Source organism: Cyanistes caeruleus, chromosome 3 (assembly GCF_971803275.1).
Source record: "Cyanistes caeruleus chromosome 3, bCyaCae1.hap1.1, whole genome shotgun sequence".
Lineage (NCBI taxonomy): Eukaryota > Metazoa > Chordata > Aves > Passeriformes > Paridae > Cyanistes > Cyanistes caeruleus.
Window position 1 is genome coordinate 4,819,819 of NC_141703.1, and position 21,977 is coordinate 4,841,795.

Below are 21,977 nucleotides of genomic sequence, written 5' to 3' on the forward strand. Positions count from 1 at the left end.
GCCAACACCTTGAAAATTTTTATTGCCAGAGAATTTCAGGACTGGAAAGAGAAATACTATCCCTGTTGGTCTAATAGTAAGGATGCTCCTGCATTTGTATATTGAATGATGGAAATATCCTATGAATGGAAGAGTAAACATTGCTGGATTTGTTTGCAGACCAACTGTCTTAGAAGGGGACAGCTGGAATTAGAACAAAAATAACCACAAGAACAGGTGCAATGCTCATGGCATTACCAGTAACTTTTAATAATTTTGATTTGTTTCTTGAATTTTATGCAAAACACAGGCTTTTTGTTCTCTGGAGCATTTTCTGTGAACCATTCTAGCAAAGCTCAGTCTGTGCTGGAAGTGATGGAGAGAGGGCTCTGTGTCAGAATTAACTGGATGCAGGAAGAGCTGGAGGAGTTCTTATCTGGAAGGGGAAAGATACAGCAAATTCTTTGGGGATTTAAGACTCTGGATAGGTCAGAGAGCAGCTCTCCACCCTCTCTTTGCCTTTTCCATAGCTCCCCTAACCTGTGAGGGACAGGCCACGAGCCCTTTGTCCCCATTTTCAAGGAGAAGCCCACATCCTCCCAAGCTCAGTGCCCTTTTAACCCCTGTTCCAACCATTTTGCAGAGCTGCTCCTTCAGCTCTGCCAAGTGTCCCACCTGAGCCATTGCTCCCTCTGGGAGGGCAGTGCACACACACAGGGACAAGTGCTGGGGTAAAAAGTGCAGGAGAGTGCCCAGCACATCCTCTGGGCAAATCTGATCCTCCCCACTGGAGATGTGGCGTCCCACTGACACCATTCCTTGACATCCAGGCAGGGATTTGCATGAAACCTGTGGGACATAACTCTTGAGACCTTGTCTCCTCTGTTAAACGTGGATGAAACTGGTCAGTGGGTCCAACCACAGGGCACACAAGGCAAAAATGGCAAAAGACAGCAAATGTGCAGTCCAAGAAGGTGGGAAAACTGGCCTAAGTGTTCTCAAAGACAGGTCACACCTATTGTGAAGAGAGGAACTCAGTAAAACCCATTCCCAAAAGATAAAAAAGATCATTCTCTGCTTTATGGGAATCCACACACTACATTCCCACACAGGGGGTTTTGAAGAGGGAAATTCATGCAGCAAAATTGGTTTGGATGAGAGAGCTGCCAAACACCAAAAACATTGCTGTGTCTTTTCAAACATCTGGCTCAGTCCAGTTTTAGATGGAGACACTTCTTTCCACAAATCACTGATTGCTCATGAAGCAGGATTTGGGCTGTGCTCGAGTTTTTCAGAGATTGTCTGGTTTTCCTCTATTTTCCAGTAAAAGGTTCAGTGAGGCATTTACTAAAACAAACAAATCCCCATGATTTTAGTAGTGTACCAGTAGCACTTACACATCCAACAAACAGGACAAAAGATGCTCTTTTACAAACTCACTTCCTACCCCGCAGACACAATGGTTTGTACAATAACACCACCCTCTGCCAAGAGATTCCAGTAGAAGACACAGTGACTCAAAAGGAACAAAGTGTAAGTTTATTGGACGCCAACATTTCTTAGTCAAGATCTAAGTAAAGAAAACACACAGTAGAAAAAGTTGTACAAAGCAGCAATGGATTTACATTACATTAAAGAAAAAGTTGCAATAAGCTATTAAGTCTCAGTCCTAAAAAAAGTAAAAACTCATCCTGGTGTATTGAACAGATATAGAATGTATAAGGTATACAGGATTATAAACCCAGAATTGCTTGTCTTACCTCTATAATCCTTTAAAATGACAAGTGATTTTGTGTAACTAATCGGAAATCTCTCTAGAAAATATATTGGATAATTCCAATTTCTAGTAGGAAACTATTCCCCTGTACCCAAGCACTTAAAGTGATCCCATTTTCCTGCTTTTTAAAAAGGGACACTGTCAAGAATGGGCCTTGAAAAATGTACTTTATGTGTATTTTGCACTTAACGCTGCAGAAGAGGGTTTGTTCTGGTTCTCTGTACACATTTAAATTAAAGCTGCTGCTGCAATAGTGGGAAGCTTGTGTCTTTAAAAGGTAATGTGTACCACCGAGAGACTGGGAAAGGAAGAAGAGGATCGAGTCCTTTATTCTGGAAATAGTGAGAGGAAAAGCAACATGAAAAATCAGCTCAACCCACAGAATCCAGTTACATTTTTCAGACATCCTCACAACAACTGAGGCTGCCCATAATAGGATTTTCATGCCCAAGCAGCTCAAGTGTTATGACCTAATTTGTTTTTAAATTCTTCAAAATTATTTATTAATATAAAGTATTTCTAATATAGGTCTATTCATTTTCTGTATCCAGCCTTTCTCTTGAGAGTGTCCCTTTCCATAGAGCAGTTACAGTACAGTTTTTCACAAGTCATTTTAAATAAACAAGAATCAATAACATTAAAAATACTATCAGGCTGTGTTCAGCAACAACAGAAAAAAAATATTTTAACACTGATTCAATAACAGCAACACTAAAAAAACCCCAACCAAAACAAACAAACAAAAAAAAACCCTCCAACAAAAAACAACCCCCTAAGCTTGTTTTGATTTTCATCTAAATCTTCTGGTAGGAAAATGTAAACAATTTTATTGAACAGTATAGGCACATGCCAGATTACAGGCTCATGCCAGATATTTGCACCCTCACTGTCAGAGCCAAGAAATTAGGCATAGTCTGTCCTTATCCCATGGGAGGAGCCCATTTTAACACTGGAAGTTTGGAACAGCAACAGAGAGCACGCAGAGCTTTGGAGCAAACCCACATGTCCTGCTTGGGGAAAACAAACAACATCAGGCAAAAAAACCCTCCTGGATGCTCCTGCCTGAACAGGAAACACAGGCCAAGCCTCTTACAGCTGTTTGGGGTCACAGATAACACATCTCAGTTTTGAAACAGCCCAGACAAACTCTGGGGTCACCCACTTCACCAGGTTATCTCCTCCATCACCTGCCAAGGGGTGTTTTGTTCTCCCTTACCAAATCACCCAAAACTAGACACAGATTCGTTACTGGTTCCTCTGTTTTGCTGCCACTGCTCACTTTCAAGGTTGGTCATGGTCCCAGTTCAGCAATGAACTTGCACAGAACAATTTTAAAAAGGTTAAGACTGATCTTAATGGACTTAAGATAGGCTTAGAGGCTTTGCCAACACAGTGCCTGAAAGGAAAAAAGTCCCAAACCAAAATACATTTCATGGCTCAACACTGCTCCCCTGAAATGCAACACTAGTTTCCACTCCCACTGAAGCAGGATAGTTCTCTGAGATTTATCTGATAGGTTATAAAAATAGCAAAAAAAGGACAGAATTATAGATTCTAGTCTATATATTAAAACATCTGCACATTCCTGTCACAAATTTTAGAAAAAAATGTAGAACACTTTTTTATATTTAACAAGACCTCTAACTTTGTGTCACTTCAATACACAGCTATAAAGTTAAACAAAATATGATGAAGACAGGCTTTTGTATCAATAAATTTGCCTTTTATTTTGGCTGTGGCCAAACTAGACACTCTTCAAAAGACTTTTATTTATAAACAAGCAACTAACATTTTTTTCCCATAATTTAAATTTTAAGACATATATTAAAGTTATATAAGTGGAAGCATATTTATTCCGTATCCTCCAAAATAAACACTTCTATCAAGGGCCTTTTAAGATACTGTATAAAAGCTAATAGAAAACCAGAACTGCTATATAAACATCTCATATTTAAATTTTAGAGATCCTGAATTCCTTTACTAAACAACAGGAACTGAATGTAAAAAAAAAAAAAAAAAAAAAAAAAAAAAATAAAAATCACACAGAACACACTCAAAGTGGAAAATAAAACTTTAAAACCCCCACCAAAACCAAAGCAACTGAAGAAAAACTTAGGAGGCTATTTAGGCCAAAAATATTTTATGGATTCTTTATAATACCTAGTACACAAGGAAAAAGGCCAGGGTTTCTTCAAAGATGTTGCACAAGGTTTTGATTTAAAGTGTGTAGCACAGAGCAGAATCCCAGCTAGAAGTGACCCAGCTGAGCTGGTTGCCACCTTCCTTCAGAAAGCACACTGAATTTTAAAAGGCTTTAGCTCAACTTTTAGGCTGTTGTGCAGAGGAATCACTGGGGAAAACTTAGGAACCATTCTACAAAAACACGTTCATATTTTATACACACAGATTTCTTAAATATATATAAAGGGTACTTAGCAAGGCTTTATGTTTTCTGATTTTTAAAACCAGGTTTAAGTGCAATAACCATTTTATTTTGAAATTGTTTCTGGTAAGAAAGGAATTCATAGTCTTATTAGGTGGAATAAAAAAGTCAGCAACTGGAAATGTCACTGTTAAGCAAGTACCTTGTTTTAAATGCAATGCCACTGAAAGAGTTTAACTGATACTCAAGCAAATTAGCCTAATCATACTCAGCCACAGTTTGCCTGAAAGAGGACAAAAAAAGAACAACATGTTACTTTCAGAGGTGTCCAGTAGCAATTTTAGATTGTAGTAAAAATGAAGCGGAAGAGGCTTGAAACTAACATTGCAATTGTTTTGGTAACTGAAAAGAATCAGGGGTCCATCCTGAGTTAATTCATTCAAATTTCCCTTACAGGAAAAATAATATCTGTTGGGGGGAAAAAAAAAAAATGGTGGCACACTTGGCTTTCACTGAGAAAAATCTGGTGTGTGCCTAATGGTGCCCATCCTCAGATTCTTAGGAGTTACACTTGTGCTTGATTTTGCTGAATCTCAGCATCAGCTTGCAATTCTACTTTTTGAACTTGGGATACTGAAAAAACAGTTACACACATGGTTACACTGGGAATCCAAGCCTCACTCCTGCTCCCCCTGAAATTGGTGACCAAACTTGTGCTGGTTTCAGTGGACACAGATTGGGCTCTGACTCAGCAGTGTGGAATTACATCCCCCTTCTCCCAACCCTGCAGGGGAAAGTTGGTCAGGATCATAAACACTGTTTGCATTATTTGCAAATCATTCTAACCCACCACCCCTCCACTAAGTTTAAATTCTAGCAGAAGAATTTCTCATTGTTGGTTCACCTCCTACTTCTGGGTAAATATTTCCTTGACTTACAGAAAAATTTGGACCCTTACTATAGCTCCTGGTAAATATGTGTGACCTTACTTACACTAAATGCTCCAGTTGGCATTTGAGGTAAAATAATGGAACCACACAGAATATCTGCAGCCCATTATTACCACAATTTTCAACAAATTGGAAAATTGCAACACAGTCACATATGCTAGAAAGCGGCAGAAAGAATTACTCTATATGCATTGCATCCATAAAATACAGTGATTGTAGTGTGATTTTCTCCTCTGCTTTGAGCTGGATATGTACGCTTAATACAAATTTCAAATACATCTTCATTTATACAGGTGTCTATATAAATATTTACATTTTTATGTTTTGTTAAAACATATCTTTGTACTCATGGCCGAGCTTATTACTTGTGTTTAGAAACACAACTCATCTTCTGTCCCTTAATGAGCTCTCTCTTGTTGATTTAATAATTATACATTCCTTTGTAGTTAAAATTACAAACAGTTGTACAAATAGTGGAAACAAAACTATGAAACTTGTCTGACATCCATTCAACCTCAGTTCATGTTATAAACAGTACCATTTGCATTATGATGGCTGTTACACAATGACTTCAGCTACCCAAGTATCCATAGGAAATTAGTCTTTGGGACATTATATAAAGCAAAGTACCCCCTCTCTCAATTTTCCTTAGAAAGTTATAATTAAATGGCTGAAAGCAGGCTTGCTGCTACTTCTTATATAAAATCTTAGTAATAATATTGCTGACTTTAGATTCTATTTTAATTTGCACAAGTTCCATACAACAACAAAACAATTCTATGTTCCCTTAAAATAGCAAACATTCATATCCAATAACATCAGGATTACTCAAACTTGAGGTTTATTTGTTATTGCTAAAGGTTTCTAAGACCTAGGTCAATACAGCAAGACACTCCAACCACTTCCTCCCAAAACTGCCAGTGCATGGCAACCACTTACATGGAGCTTGTGTGTGTTGGTTTCTTTTTGAAAAACAAATTATGACGTTGGTTACAGTATTTCACTACTATAAGCTCACAGTTAGAATCCAAATTGTTGTTTCTCTTTCGTTTAATATATAACTTTATATATAATACACACGCACACACCAACATCACGGGTTGAAGATCCATGCATACAATCCAGATGCAATTGTATTTCAGTGTCAAATGAAATAAAATAAAATTTATTCTGTTACTATTAGATCCCAGACCACAGTATTTTAAATTACTCTGCTTTCTACCTACTAACCAAGTTATACTTTTCCCTAATCTCCAAATCCAAGCAGCATCACAAATTCCAGATTTTCCATCATCATCGTTTTGATCCTCTTAAATGTGTAGTCTATGTGACAGGCCTCTGAGATCCTGAACACAGCCCCCCCAAACCAGCTCTGCAAGGGTTCTGTTAAAGCTAATTGTGTGTCTGTTCGTGGCTCCAGAGGCTGAAAGCCGTCTTGAAAGTCCTGTGGCAGAGTTTGCACATGTACTGTCTCTTGAAGGTGATTGCCGAGAGCGGCGGGGCGTGGTAGAAGAGCGTGTCCGACTCCTGCGGCACGAACAGCTTCTCAGTAGTACCGGAGCTTTCCGGCAAGCCCGTGGGGCTGTCAGGCTCCAAAGGCTGGATTTTGGGGAGTGGCGGGGGTGGGGGTAAGGGTGGGGGTGATGGGGAATTAGCTGGTGGACATATCTCAGGCTCCTTGTTTGTGGACTCCTCCGCAGCCTGGGACATGTGAGACTGGAAGTGGCTCCAGAGCCGGAAATTCGTTCGGAAGGCCTTGTTGCACACGTGGCAAATAAACGGCTTCACGGAGCACAGGAGCTCCTGGTGACGCTCCAGCTGTTTGCGTAAAGTGAAAATCTTCCCACACTTTTCACAGGGCCACAAACTGGGATCTTTCTTGGAGACTACGTCCTTAGGTTCCCTGCTCGTTTCGGTGACCTCGTCCTCTACATCATCTGCAGGCTCTTCTTTGATCTGGATTTTGAACTGCTTGGAAACACTTAAGTCTTCAGGCAGGCAAGAAGAGTCTTCAGAATCAAAATTAATTTGTTCTGATGAATCACTGAACACACCGTCCTCCTTTGCAGCAACAAAATTGTTCATTTTATTGGATTCCAACTGCGGAGGCAGCCGTGACGAACTGGTGATTTCTCCATTGTGATCCATGAGAGGCAAAGAAAAGTTCTCTGATGGAGCCATTGTGTTCTGATTGTGAACTTCAACCTGATGACGCCAGATACTGAAGGATGATTTGAAGGTGCGCATACACTCAAGGCAAGTCAGCTTCTTGTACTCACACTTGCTTTCATGCTCGTGCTTCAGCTCTGGAGAAGAAAACCTAAGGCTGCAGTAAGGACAGACAGTGGCGTTTCTACAGAGTCGCTCGTGGTTTCCCTGTTCGATAAGTGAGGAGAGCTTGGCATTGCAGAGACGGCACTGATAAACCTCCTTGTTTTCCACTGGGTTTTCAATATGAATGTGATCTTTCTGCTTAGGAGCCTTGTTCCCTCCAATGGGTTTCTCCCCAGGGTGCATTTTTATGTGCTGTTTGAACTGGGAGAGGAAACGATAAGCTTTCCCACAGTAGGTACAAATATAGGCTCCTTTGGTTCTCGACCTTAAATTCCTTTTGATGACTTGTTGTGCTTGTGAAGCAGACTGACCCTGAAAGCTCTGCTTGCCACGTCTTAGTTTCACAATCAGAGCTTTTTTGATTTCTCTCTCCCTCACTATATCGATCAGTTTTCTTTGGAATTTTTCATCCAAAAGGGCGTGTGAACTGGAAGCTGGTGAGGGATTCTTCACGATTCCGTGTTGTGTCTGGCAGTGCGTCCACACTTTGAAATTGGTGTGGAATCTCTTGTGGCATATGTCACAAGCATAGGGCTTCTCTGGATTGTGATACATGTTAACATGGCGATGAAGACCTGCTGTTGATCTGAAAATTTTAAGGCAGTGTTTACATTTAAACTTTTTATTTGGTCTTGCTTCTTCCATCTCGCTGTACTCATCTTTACTGACATCAGAATCAGGGAAATCAGCATCAAGGTGCGTGGGGCTCGAGCCTTCCTCAAAGTTCTCTTCTGAGCCAGGAGAACCCTGCTCATCTGCCTTCAGCTTCTTGAACGGCAGCCTCCTATCATCCTGGAACCTCCTTTTCGCTGGGAGGCTGCTGGGTTCCTTACGGTCATCCTCAGTTTTAAAAGCAAAGTCTTTGTTTGCCGACGCTGAAGCATCACCCACTGTAACTCGTATGATTTCAGCAGGATCTGAGAGGGGACTGCTGGGCTCGGTTTTGATCCGCACCTCCGAGAGAGGGGAAGCCACCTCCCGATCCGTTGACTGAGAGGCACTGAAAGACCTAAGGCGATGTGGGTGTATTACCTGCGGCTTCTCGTCCAAGGCTGACTTCTCCAATGACTCTTTTGAGGATGACTTTTGGGATGCAACATTAAATGTCTTCTGGGAATCGTTAGTTCCCGGTGAGGAGCACGAGGATACCTGTGCAGGCTTTAGGTCAACAGAAGGTGAGTAAATAGGAACCTGGCTGTCCATGGACAGTGACCTTCGAAGGAGACTTTTTACAAGGGGCCCACTTCTGTCAATACTTTGGTTTTCTGGGCCAGACCCACTAGATGGGATTACTAGCCCTAACTTGGAGTAGTAGAGTAAATTCCTGTCTTCCCCTTGACCATTTCCTTTTCCTGCCTCTCGCAACAAAAATGTGGATTCCGCTGCCCCACGCAGAGACAAGACTGGTGGACGTGGTCTTTTCAAAGACATCTCTGCAACTTTTCCTCGCAGAAGCTGAGCGCTACTTCCTGGCTCACCGCCTGCCATTTCTTTCTCTGCTAAAGACATCTGAGGCAGCACCATGTTCCTTTTCACTAAAGCACCTCTGCTCTGATCCTCCACAGTTACAGAAGTTTCATGAACCTTCGAATAGCTCACAGGGCCCTCTTTCAGCCACCTCCTTTCAGTCAGTGATAAGTTGTGAAGGGTTTCAGTTGCTTTTGTTACCTGTGGTCTGCCACTGGCTTTGACAGCCACGGAGGGTGAAGGTTTAGGAGTATGGCTTAAGTCATGTTGTGTTTGATTTACGGTTTTTGCTTGTGCTTCAATTCTGTTCTGACAGACGATGACACTTCTCTTCTGAGAACTACTTTCATCTTCATCTTGATAGAGTATTTTTTTTATAGGACAAGAAGGAAAAGGAGCTTGAGGACTCTTGGAAACAATGTTTGTAAGAAAAGATATTCCAAGACTGTAGCCCAGTTCTTGCACAGCTGCAAGGCTGCCTTTCTCAATGAACAAGGATGAAGAATAAATGTAGTTCAACACATTATCAAAAGCATCTGGCTCACAAAAGTCGAGCTGAAACACTGACTGAGACTCATTCTCCTTATTTGTGAACAGAGTTTGGAAGTATTCACTGCTGGCAGCCAGAACATTCTTATGAGCTCGGAATTTCTGGTCTCCTACGATCAGCACAACGTCACACAGCTGTCCCTTGAGACGCTCCTCGTTCAGGGTGCTCAGGAGGGAAATGGCATGTGCTGGATTTATGTAATGCAAGAGCCCCTCCATGATTCCGATGCCCCTGAAAAAGAACAACAACAACAAAGCTGTAGGTTGCCTTATATGAACTGTAACTGTTAGAGGCAAAGTAAACACATCTCCTGTACTCTGTAGACTGGCTAAACCACCATCAAACAGTGATTAAAGGAACAGCTTGTGTGGAGGAAAGGTTTGGGAATGAAAACACCACTGCTAGCTCCAAAAAAGCACAGGCATGGGAAGAGCCAGCTCATCTGCCCACTTTGAAATATCCTTTTAATTGCTAATCTTACACCAAGGATATTACACCTAACTAACTGGGGGATGGATGGATGGATGGATGGATGGGCTTTTATATTGTCCTTTAAAGTGTCCTTTTCCTATAAATACACCTTTCCACAGGTAAGAACAGTTCCACCATTTTACTCTTGATCATCTCTTTTTCTGCTTCAGCTTTATGAAGATCTCTCTTGACAACTGGATTGATAAACTCTTGGATCAGGTATCTAAAGCTTAGTTATAGCAACTTGCCTTTCTGAGGCTAAGCAACCCTGACAGTCTCCTGCTGACCAGATAAATTAAGGGGGTTTTGTTGTCACTTTTAATAGGATGATGGAAAGGGCATTAATACTGGGAAGAGAGAAGGAAGCAGGATTATTGTCTGTAACCCAAATTCATCATGTTTACTTATGCTTAATAAGTGCTGTTAATATCTACTTCTAACTGTATGTGTCCCTTAAAACTGCACTGTCAGGATCTGGTTTCTGGGAAATGTCAGTTTTCACTGAAGTATCCCTGCATTGCTTTGCTCAGGATGAAAAGCAATCAGAGAACTGAAATCCCCATTTCATTCATTGGCATTAAAGCACTTTATGCCCACAACCCATATATCTGAGAAGCAGTTACCCTTGGTTGCATCCAAGAGTACAATAAGCACAAATTAAGCTGCAGTGCAGAAATCTCCATGATCCATATGCTTCAAAACACAGCCTACTCCATACTGCAGGATGTCTTGATAACTCAATATACTGCTTCTGATGAGAGCTTAACAAAAGAAGATAACCAGGCTCTAAGTTAAACAAAGAACTTCTTTGGCAGGAGTTGCAATTTATATATCTGTGCACAAGAAGACACACAGAGAAATCAACAATATTAAATTATCTTATTTTTTTCACAGACACTCTCTACCTCCATGGTGGTTATAAAACAAGTCAATGATGTGTCTGTTAAAAGCAATTCTCTTATATTTACAGTTGATTTGAGAAACTACTTTTTAGTTTCATTTGTACATGATGTATGCAACTACAATGAAAAGGTTTCACTGCTCATCAGCTTACAAGCAAAACTGTAAAGTTTATCAAAATAAAAAAAAAAAATACTGAGAAGCTATAACCCCATGGTTAATAAATTATGATGGTAAATCTTAAAACTAATGGGTATAAATAAGTGATCAAAGTCTGAATTGCTATTACTGAGAAATGACTTAAAGGATGCTGCATGCAGTGTCTCAGGGCACTGATCTTATCAAGGACTGAGCTACCACTTCTCCACCTAAAAATACCAAATGAGTTCATAGTGACATGGCAACAGCAAAACCAGAATGCTGCTTCCTCACCAAATCAGTCTTTACTGAGTATTTCAGTGCCTTGCAGTGTCATTTCATAAACACTAATTTATCCTTAATTCACCTTAGATAGCTATAATGCATAATTCCCCCACACCTCCATCTATAAAAAGCAGTGCAGTCAATCTTAATTTGAGAAAGCAATCTGGTTTGTTTTGCTTTCTGTGTTTTATTTAAGAAGACTGGAAGGATGGAGGTGGGGGTGTGAGGATGGTGGTTCATTATCCTCCTTTGTGGATGCCACTGCAATTTAAAGAGTGTGACTGGCCCTAATCCAGTTTCATGGTCTGAGCACCCATTAACACTTACAGAGTTATAACTGGTGCTCCAGGAGGGCATCTTTCCCTTTCCCTTCACCTGGAAGAAAGTGAGTTTGCAAACTCAAGTGATTCCTCTGGGATGCATGCTGCAGAAGGTAAATGGAGGTAGCAGATCAACAGAGCTTAGGGAACTTTAACTGTGGTGTAGAGACACCCAAGAGAAGCTGCTGCATAACCCACACTTCAAGGACACAGTGGAAACAGAATGCATTAGTCAAATGTTTTGAAATATTTTAAGAGCTTTCATTTTAATCTGCTTTGCTCTTGTGTTTTTAAAACTGGCAGAATAAACACCATGTAATTACTATGTGTCCCTCTGCCCACCTAATGCAGCAGTGCAGTGTAACCAGTAGAGTGGTGTAAAATCTGCAGGACTAAAGCAGAACCCAACAGTCACCCATCCTGCTGGCCACAGTTTCCTTCTTCATTCCTCTAACTACTTCAATTCATCACACTAAACACCACAGACATAAACATCCCTCCCTGTCAGGCTCAGGGCACAGTGAAGGAGGCTTGGGTGCAATGTAACTCTGTCACTTTAACAGTAACCAAGGCTGCTGCATAAACAAATGGCGAAGGACCAAATCAATCCTCCAAAGGCAGCTTTAATCCTGGTATTTCCTAACTCAAGCGCTTGACTTTCAGCTTAATAGCATTTAGACACAACCGGCAGAAATTAAACAAACAATAGCAAGAAACACACCAGAACTGTTTTGCAGAACCATTTTAAGGCATTTACTCAGATCACATGAAAGACTGAAATGCTTCGAAGTAGAAAAAATAATCAACCCAAAGAACACCTGAGTCAGAGTACAATGTGTCAAAATTTCACTACATGAACACTTTTCTGTAACAAAGTTGATCCAAGCCATCCCTGCTCTCTTGTGTTCATCTTACCTGCACACTGCAGGTCACTCCTCCTTCAGCTGTGCCAGTACAAATATTTGCAGGCCTGTATGACGTAGCAGAACAAAAAATAAATAAACCCCCAACATTATTTCTTTTCAAATGCTGGTCAATTTTTATAGTAAACCACATCAGGAACTACTGCACTGGCAGAACTGAAGAGGCAGCAATAGGAACAGCCGTAGGAGGACAAGAACTGGTTCCCCAAAGCCAGTGCTTGGCTGCCGGTGCTTAGCCCCACACAAAAGCTTCCCTGGCACTGTGTGTAAACACACAACTCTGGCAGTCTCCTGTAATACCAGGTTTGGTTCCAGGTGTTTGAGTACTCCTACTTCTCAGCTGCAGATAACCACTTTTTTCCAGCCACCTTCACTACTGACTGGAAACGAAGTTTTCCTCTTTTGTTCCATGATGTTCAGGTGACATCATGGGAACAGCAGGAGCGCATCAGAAAATCTCCCAGTCTGTATGCAGGTGCCTCGTGCCACAGCAGCTGCTGGTCCTCAGGAGGAACAGTGACTAAATTTATACTCCATATCCAGGAAGGGCCAGTGCAACAGGAACTTTCAGGAGGCCAAGAAGAGATTTTAGTGACAGCCCTCACAGAATCACAGGATGGATCAGGCTGCAATGGACCACAGTGGGTCAGCTGGTCCAACCTCCCTGCTCCAGCAGAGTCACCCCACAGCACACAGCACAGGATTGTGTCCAGACAGTTCTGGAATATCTTCAGTGAGGGACACTCCACACCCTCTCTGGACAATCTGTACCAGTGCTCAGTCACTGCTGAGGAAAGAAGTTCTTCCTCATGTTCAGGTGGAACTTCCTGGGCATCATTTCTGCCCATTCCTCTTGTCCCATTTCTGGGCACCACAGAGCAGAGCCTGGCCCATCCTCTATCCTGTAGATATTCATACACTTATACACACAGATATATACACATTAATGAGGTCCAGTCATCCCTTCTCCAGGTTCAACAGGCCCAGCTCCCTGAGCCCTCCCTCGTAAGAGAGATGTTCCAGTCCTCTAATTCCCTCCTTCAACAGCCCTCCACTGATCTCAGAAAACTAGATTTCAAAAGCCTAAGTACCATATTTGGTATAAGATTGTTTTTATATTTTATATTTTGAACAAGGATAGAAAAAGGTGCCTCTACTATTTCAAAATAACTTTTGTAAAATAAATCTTATGAAAGCTCTTCACAAGGGAAGGGTGAAAAAACTTAGGCCCAACAGTTTCTTGATCTTCAACAGCAACCTCCCTTTGAAGTGGTAGCTCCCTTTCCTTTCCTCTGTTCCTTACTCACATCTCCTCCTCCCAGCCCTGTCCTACTGTCCCCTTCCTTTCACCTGCTCTGCTGCTCATTTGATCTTCCAGTGAGTTGATTTAATGCTTTAAAATTAAGCAGGAAACAAACAAATAAACAAAACCATTCCAAATTTTTAGATCTGTTTGCTATTTTATAGGATAGGGAGCTTAATCAGCTCACTGAGAGGTCAAATGAGCATCAGGGTTCCAGCAAGAGAAGCCATGCACCTCCCCATTCTTTGTCAGGAAGTTATTCCATCAGCTTCCTCCAGCTGGAATTTCACCTTTAGAAACAACAGAGACACTGACTTTACAGCTAAAACTTGACAGACAGAATCAGGCAGGTATTTATGTATGGTTTCAGTGTAACAGCTACACCTTCAAATACATGAGCAACTAAGTTATGATGTTGCCATCTGACTGTCAGCTAAAGCTCCATTACCAGTGTGCTGGGGGGGCAGTGGGAAAAATGATGTTCTGAAACCTTCAGTGAGATGCAGTGTTGCAGGAAGGAGGTGCCAGGGCTGTGAGAGAAGTGGAGAATACAAGGTTGGAGGAGAAAACACACAGAAGAGACAGACTGAACAGGGGTTTAAACAGGGAAAACACACAAGAAGCATGGCAAGGACAGACCCACTAAAGAAAGCAAAGAAATGTGGATTATAAAACTCAGCCAAAAAATACAAGTGACTTCCCGGGGCATCCCCTGGAAAATGCAGGAATGTTGTATCCATTTGAGTGCTTTTCTGAGGATCTGATGGCTTTGACAATGCTGGTGCTGTTTCAGACACCAGAACAGTAGAAAGTTCCCTTATTTGTCATATATCCAGATGAAAAAGGAACCTACACTGTGCTTAAGCTTCTACTCAAGGACCCTATACTGGATTTTATGACTTGAGTTTGACAACAGTTTATAAAATATCTCTTCTCCCATCAACAACCTTTGCAACACCGATAATCTCCCGCAGCACATACAGATTTACACATCCCCCTATATACCCCCAAAACCTGTAGGTAAAAGCTGCAAACCCACATAGGAATATTGTTTGCATTCCTATAATCTTTTTTCTATCTGAATACTTAAATAATTTCTTGCTGCAAGTTTGGGGATTCTGTCTTCCTGGATTTAATGAAATGAGATCTCACTGCTCTTGCTGTTTTCCACTGCAGACAGCTCTGTGAACTTTCTCCATGAAGACAAACATTTCTCATTTCCAATAGGTCAGCAGCACAGAGAGACCCACTGGTATGAAGGCAGGCACAAAATCAGATAAATAACATGCTTGCTAGTGTGTGAAATTGATGGACTAATTTCTACCTATTTATCCTCCAGACATATAAAAGCAGTAATTTAGGGAGAGAAAAAGAAGAAATTTTGTAACCACAGAATTACAGAATGGTTTGGGAAGGGACCTTAAGGGTTATCCAGTTTTAACCCCCCTGCCACGGGCAGGGACACCTCCCACTAGACCAGGTTGCTCAGAGCCCCATCCAACCTGGCCCTGAACGCTGCCAGAGATGGAGCAACCTGTGCCAGTGCCTCACCACCCTCACAGTAAAGAACTGTGTTTTTCTAACACCTAATCTAAACCTGCTCTCAGTTTGACTATTCTGGAATCTATTTTGCCCTATGCTATGGACAAATAATTAGCAGTTACCCTGACACAGACATGAAATTCACTTAGAAATTAGAGGCTACTTTTCACATTCAGATCATACCCTCAGTTTCATATTCTGACACTTAAAATAGCTCCCCCTGACGTGCAGCAAACTACAGAATGTCAGAGTACAAAGCTCCTCTTGTCATTCCCATTCTTGTTTACAAGCCAGCAGCAGCTCAGGGTGCAATTTCATCTTACTCCCAGAGCAGTCTAACCAGGGATTGCTCCTGCAAGGAGTAGCCCGTGTCTCCTCCCTCTCTGAGGAAGGGCTGCCTTGTGCTGGAGCAGGGAGCAGATCCAGCTAAAGGATGGAAGGGACAGGCCAGGGAAATGCTGTCTGGGAACTCTCAAAGTTCTTCCTGAAACATTCAGTGAAGATTAAATCAAACACAATTCAATAAGATATTTGTCCTGGCCTCCACGCCTCGACTAAAAGGTGTGTAACTCAGCCTCCAAACTGCTGTAAACTAAACCAAAACATTGAAAGTTTAAAAACATCTCACCCTAGGAGTTCTTCATCTTTCATTCCCTTGAAATGTTTATTTCAAGGGAAATTGTATTTGTAACACAAAATACAAAGCAACATTTGCTTTGTAATGTTGCAATTAAACTCTCTGAAGGGACAAGTCTGAAAGGCTCCATGGTCATCAAATTTAAACACCTACAGAAATCTCATCCCCAGAAATATTTCTTGTTATTTTTTTGGTAAGAGATGCATGAAATTTTAGAATTGTAGACCAAATGTGTACACTCGTACTATTGCTACAGGTTGATTTTATTGTTTTATTGGCAATGCTGAGATATACTTATCAAATGGAATAATATTCAGTCATCTGCTTTACTAGATGAGACACATTAACTGGCCTAATTCACAATAAAAACTTGTCTACACAGAGCTTTTAATTTTGCTGGTATAGTAAAAGTGACAAACCCTAATTGTGGTTGCATTTCTATTACCCTAATGGTGCTTTTTACAGGCATAGTGTATTTTGGATGGGAAGCCACAAATCCATGTAAGGTACTTTTCTATCAACAGAATAGTGTTTACACTAAGGTTTCTTTAAGAAAATGAGACATGAGGGAGAAACACATTTAATCTGAAAAATGCAGAATATAAAAGCTGAGCCTAAAAAATTGCTGAGTGACAAAGTTATGATTCAGGGATTGCAGGTATCTTCCTCCCACTGAAGGGATCCAAAGAAAATGTCATTCAGCCATCACTGATTCTGGCCAAGATACTGGGAAGAAGATACAGGAAAGAGGAAAGAAAACAGCAATTTTACCTGAGTTTTTACCTTAAGAGATTTACAAGCTCATGAGTAGCATGTGTAAGACTTTCAGTTTACTCAAAGTCCACAAGCAACTGAAGGTAGGCTATGTCTTACACAGTTAAAAAAATTAATTTAAAAATCCAGCTCCATGAACAAGAGCACTGTATTTTCTTTACTCCTCAAAAGTATTTATGAGAATGGAGATGGCCATATTTTTATTGGAATTCCAGGAAATTTGGCCCTTAACAGCTGAAGGACTGTACTCAGAGCTATGTCTTGGTACAGAATAAACAAATTCCTTTTGGTTATGACTGAGTGTTGCAGTAATTAGAAATCACTGCAATTCTGCTGCTTTTCCTTCCATGACTTTTAATTTACATTAACAGGGGCTTTGTGAGGCATATTTACTGTCCCAAGAGCCCTGTTTTTTAGAAGTGCTCTGAAGATACTCACACATGTGTCCAGATCAGACTGTGAGGGGGTGGAGGGGACACTCACTGGGCTCTGTGTCAGAACTGTCCCTGCAATAACCACAACTTGTCAGAAGCTGAAGAGAATGAATTGCAACCTAAATGTTACTCAACAACGTTCAGTAGTGAGGTAGGATAAACCTTGGATAAGGAGATTAATGGTCCCAGACAAAAAAGAGAAAAATATTTCTTCCTTTCCCAAAGAATGCAATTTAATTGTATACAAATTACTTTTTGCAGCATTTTAAAAAAATACATATATTTGGTCAAAGGATTTTTCATGTCTTTTCATCACAGACTGCATGGAAAGAATTTGCACAAGAAAGATACAGTGTTTCACTATCTCTCAGAGGGAAAATCCTTCTACAATCAGGACCAGGGGATTTCAAAACATATTTTTGATGGACAGCAAGACTGATGAACTGATGGGGGTGGAGATGGAAGGAGCTCAGGAAGATTGAAGACTTGCTCAACAGTTTCTTTCCTTGTTCATAAAACATGCCTGAACTGTTCCAGAACAGCAAAATACATAAAGTAGTCAATAAGAAAAGACAACAAATTTATTTTTATTTCACTGCTTATTGAAAGAAAATGTAAGAGAGCTGATGTCTTTAATATGACCAGTAGGAAAAAAAAATTCAAAGCACCACAGTACAAAGACTAATATGAAACTACAACAAATATTTGGGTAAGAAACCCCCCTGCACAGAACACCTATTTTAAAGGAGGGCACATTGCAGTCTTGTCATTTGCAGCAAATGACTTTGCTGCTTCTGAAGACTTGTGCTGCTTTCTGAGGATCTCAGATCATTACATGAGACAAATTTCAAAATGAAGACGCTCAGTTGCTCAAGTTTAGTAAGAGCTGAAATTGTTGCAACTGGAGCATGTGACTCAGAGCACAGCCCCTCCCAGTGCAGAGCAAACCTTGTGCTGATTACAGCCCAACTTCCTCTCCCCTCCGAGTCCACACTTGGTCACACGCTGAAGTTATCACCATTTTGCAGATAAAGCAAATTTCAAAACCCTGAGAGCTGCAGAGGGTTGGTTTTTAACAGTAACTGCTTCACAGATCCTGAAGTTCAAAACAAAACATCAATACAGTAAGAAAGATCAAGGCTTTCTGCAAAGCTGTCCTTTTAAATCCAAATGTTGACCTGCCCCTAACTAATTCTGAGCAAAGTGTGATCAGCCATCACTACAAAGATGATCAGATGATCACTTAATTATCTGTGTGCACATATTCTCTAGCATCACACAAAAAAAAAACTCCCATGAGCTCAGGAAACCTAATTTATTAGTAAAATCCAGCTTCTACTGATCCAGAGGGTTCTCAGTATGAGATGGACGTGGCAGAGTGTCACCCTGGCACTTGGAACCTACACAGCAGGAACAAGAGGCACAAAAGTTCACATTTATCACTGAATGTACAGCACAAAAAGGACTTTGGGAACTTCTTAAAAGCTGCTGCCTGTTTTATAGTCAATAAGAATGCTAATATGTGCTAAAGGATAAGCTACCTTGAACATTAAAGCAGAATCAGGCGAAGTGGTGAAAGCCCCAAGGAATTCTCATCTGCAGCTGAAAACTCCAGAGGTTCTAATTTGTGACATCTCCCTGCAAGCCTCTACTGAGAACCTGTAAATGACAGCTCTTGAAATGGTCATGATCCAGTCAGGATGGGTGGACTTTCCACAGGTAAACAAAATATTCTTAAGAAATTACAACTCTACAGCATATGGGTGAAACACATCTAAAAGAAAGGGATGTCAGATCCCCTTTCACCCAAGAGATGGCCACATAATGTGGGGATTTTTTGCTAACAAGGTTTATAAAAACAGTTGCTTAAATTTGCTCCAAACTTCCCCTCAAGAGGATCAGCATAACACTGGTGGAAAATTTTAGTCAGAGCTCTTTGTCAGTTTGAGCAAAGTCAGAACAGAACACTAAATCTACACATAAAACAGTACTAGATTTACCTGCAGTGTGTATTTACTACTCCTGATTTAATATCAAAGGATGTCCTGTACAAAAATACATTTTAAAAAATCTAGTTTCACATTAATTTATCTAAGGCTAAAATATTAATTTTAATTTAACTACAAGATACCCAGTGTATTCACAAAAAGCTCTGTGATTGTGTAATTCATCACAATCTCTTCTTGTAAGTACAGCCTACCTACCTCTTACTTCCACTGGGAGTCCAACTACAAAAAAAAGGAAGAGCTACTAAAGCAATTGCTATTTAATTATTAAGATGAGCTTACTCAGCACACACACACTCCACAATTATTTCCTGTCTAATGGTAACTCCTTGAAGTTTTTCTCCTGTTTATTTACATACATCTCATCCAATCTGAACACACCATCAGCTTGGACTTCATGCAGGATTACAGTAAAGTTCTGACAGCTGTGACCAGGTAAAACAACAACTCCCCAACTTTCTGCACAGGCACAGCCTAGCACTGAGGAGTTCCCCACCTGGCTGAGAAATGTGCTTCATCCTGCTGATGAATAATCCAGCCCACGAGTGCTCAGGCCAGCAAAGCCACACTTTGCTTACAGAACCACAGGATGGGTCAGGCTGGAAGGGACCACCGTGGGTCATCTGGTCCCACCTCCTGCTCCAGCAGGGTCATCCCAGAGCACACGGCACAGGATTGTGTCCAGATGGTTCTGGAGTATCTCCAATGACGGAGACTCCACACCCTCTCTGGACAATCCGGTGCTCGGCCACTGCACAGCAAAGTTCTTATGTTCAGGTGGAATTTCTGTGCATCAGGTTCTGCCCATTGCCGGGCACCACCGAGCAAGAGCCCGGACCATCCTCTGACACCTCCCCTTTCTCTACTGACAGACACTGATGAGGTCTGGATGAGGTTTGGTACCTGCCTGCACTTACACGCGGGGACCTCGCTGGGGGGAGATGAAACGCGCTCTCCCTTCCAGACACACCGGGGAGAAGCCGTGTCACCGAGCCACGGCCCTCCCGGCGCCTCGCTCGTGTTTTAGAGCTCGGATCGGAGCGGGGGAAAGAGCCTGAGCCGCCGGCGGAGGAGGAAGCGCCGGACCCTCACACCCCTCAGGAGACCGGTCCTTCTCACCACCGGTGCCTGAAATCCCTCACACCACCGGTCCTTCACGCCCTGCGGCGGCCGGACCCTCGCGGCCCTCACGCCCGTTGGAGCGGGTAACGGGCTCCTGAGGCGCCGCAGCCCAGGGAAGCCGGAGGTCGGCGCGCCGCTTCCCGCTCCCCCCGCTCCGCTCCCGACCCGCCTCTCCCCGCCTTCCATCCATCCATCCTTCCTTCCTTCCATTGCTGCCGGCCGCGCTCATGCGCCCTGAGCGCTTCCCCCGCGCCTCCCCCTCGGGGCTCGGGCCCGGGCGGGGCGGGCGATGTGGCGGCGGCCGCGGGCACCGCCCGCCCGCTCCGGGCGCCTGCGCCGCGCCCCGCCAGCGAGGGGGGAAGAGTTACGGTTACGAAACCGGCGCATGCGCGCGGGAGCCGCATCCCCGCTCGGTGGAGGAAAGGGGGGGGGGAAGGAGGAAAGAGAGAAAAAAAAAAAAAAAAAAAGAAAAAAAAAAAACCACCTCAGAGTTACGTCAGGAAAAGACGGATTTGTGCGCGGAGAGACCCGCGCGGCGCGGGCAGCCCCCGGGACGGGCGCGACACGCGGGCGCTACTCACCCTGTCCGCCGCCCCCCCCTGCTCGCCCCCTTCGGCGCCTCCGCTCAGGGCTCAGCCCGCGCTGCCGCCGCCGCCGCCGTGATTCCATCCATCTTGAATTTGACGTCATCCCACAACCGAGGGATGAGGTCATCGCGGGGAGCGCTCGTCACGTGCGCGGCGCCGCGATTGGCCGGGCCGGGGGGGAGCGGGGGGCGAGGGGGCGGCGCGGCGGGGGGGGACGGCGGGGGGAACGGGGAAATGGAACGGGGACGGCAATGGGGATCCCCCGGCAGACCGCCCGCCCGCCCGACCGACCGATCGACCGGCCGACCGCCTTCCACCGCGGGCAGCGCCGCCCGCAGCGCTCAGCCCGCCCCGCCGCAGGGAAACTGAGGCAGCGGCCGCGCGTGAGGGGGGTGGCCCGGCACGGGGGGAGGGGGGACACACGGAGGGACCTGTGGGATTTGGGAGGTGCCGCTGTGGTAAACCCGCACCCACCGCCCCCCGGCCTGTGTGCGGCGGCTGAGGGGGGGAACCCGCGTGCAGCGTTAGTGTGCGATTCACCCGAATCCGTAATTGTGTCGTCGTGAGTTTTTATTGCGGTCGTTATTGTTACTATTCTTTTCATGTTGTGTCTTTTTTTAAGCGCAGGGCTAAGGCCCAGTGTGGACTGTGGAGCGCCGTGCCTAGTGCCGCCCACTGTGTCCCTCACAAGCCACCACTCAACCCTTCACTTTTCTGTCCCCCTCAGAAGCCACCACTGTCCCCGTCAAAAGTCACCGACTTCCCCCAGCCACCCCCTGGTACCACAAGGTACCCATTGAACCCCTCCCAAGCCACCCACTGTCCCCCTCTAAATCCACTCCCTCAAAAGTCCCCTCCATTCCCCTCAAAAGCCACCCCCATTCCCCTCAAAAGCCACCACCCCAAACGCTCAAAAGCCATCCCTGTCCCCCTAAAAAGCCACCACCATCCCCCTGTCCCCCTCCCAAGCCACCCACCATCCCCCTCCCAAGCCAGCCCACCACTCTCCATTCCCATCGAGGACACACATGTCCAGATCCGGGTGGGTTTTGGCTCAAGCCCTTTGTAGCTGCTCTACTTGCTCCTTTCGATGTG

The 21,977-nt window shown here is 43.4% G+C and overlaps 1 protein-coding gene across 20 annotated transcripts; it reads right to left on the bottom strand.

The window, feature by feature from the left end:
* Window positions 1-5,913: 5,913 nt before the first annotated feature.
* On the bottom strand, window positions 5,914-21,375 carry ZBTB21 (zinc finger and BTB domain containing 21). Of its 20 annotated transcripts, none has more exons than XM_086879559.1 (4): window positions 20,091-20,303; window positions 12,470-12,524; window positions 11,562-11,609; window positions 5,914-9,671 (listed from the first exon to the last, which is right to left on the bottom strand). In XM_086879559.1, the coding sequence occupies exon 4, from the start codon at window positions 9,656-9,658 to the stop codon at window positions 6,482-6,484; it is 3,177 nt and encodes a 1,058-aa protein (XP_086735685.1). In that variant the 5' UTR covers window positions 9,659-9,671; window positions 11,562-11,609; window positions 12,470-12,524; window positions 20,091-20,303; the 3' UTR covers window positions 5,914-6,481. The 20 variants fall into 20 exon arrangements, 18 of the variants coding, with proteins under 18 accessions (XP_086735685.1, XP_086735681.1, XP_086735674.1 ...); XM_086879555.1 differs by lacking the exon at window positions 20,091-20,303 and adding an exon at window positions 10,535-10,672; XM_086879548.1 differs by lacking the exons at window positions 11,562-11,609; window positions 12,470-12,524 and adding an exon at window positions 18,709-18,826 and having other exon boundaries at window positions 20,081-20,611.
* Window positions 21,376-21,977: the final 602 nt, after the last annotated feature.

Excerpts from the sequence above, each read along its gene's own strand:
- ZBTB21 (XM_086879560.1), bottom strand. The coding sequence starts at position 21,009 with ATGACCTCATCCCTCGGTTGTGGGATGACGTCAAATTCAAGATGGATG. Across the intron at positions 9,672-20,872 it reads GGGGGCGGCGGACAGGGTGA|GGGCATCGGAATCATGGAGG; the intron begins GTAGCGCCCGCG and ends GTTCTTTTTCAG.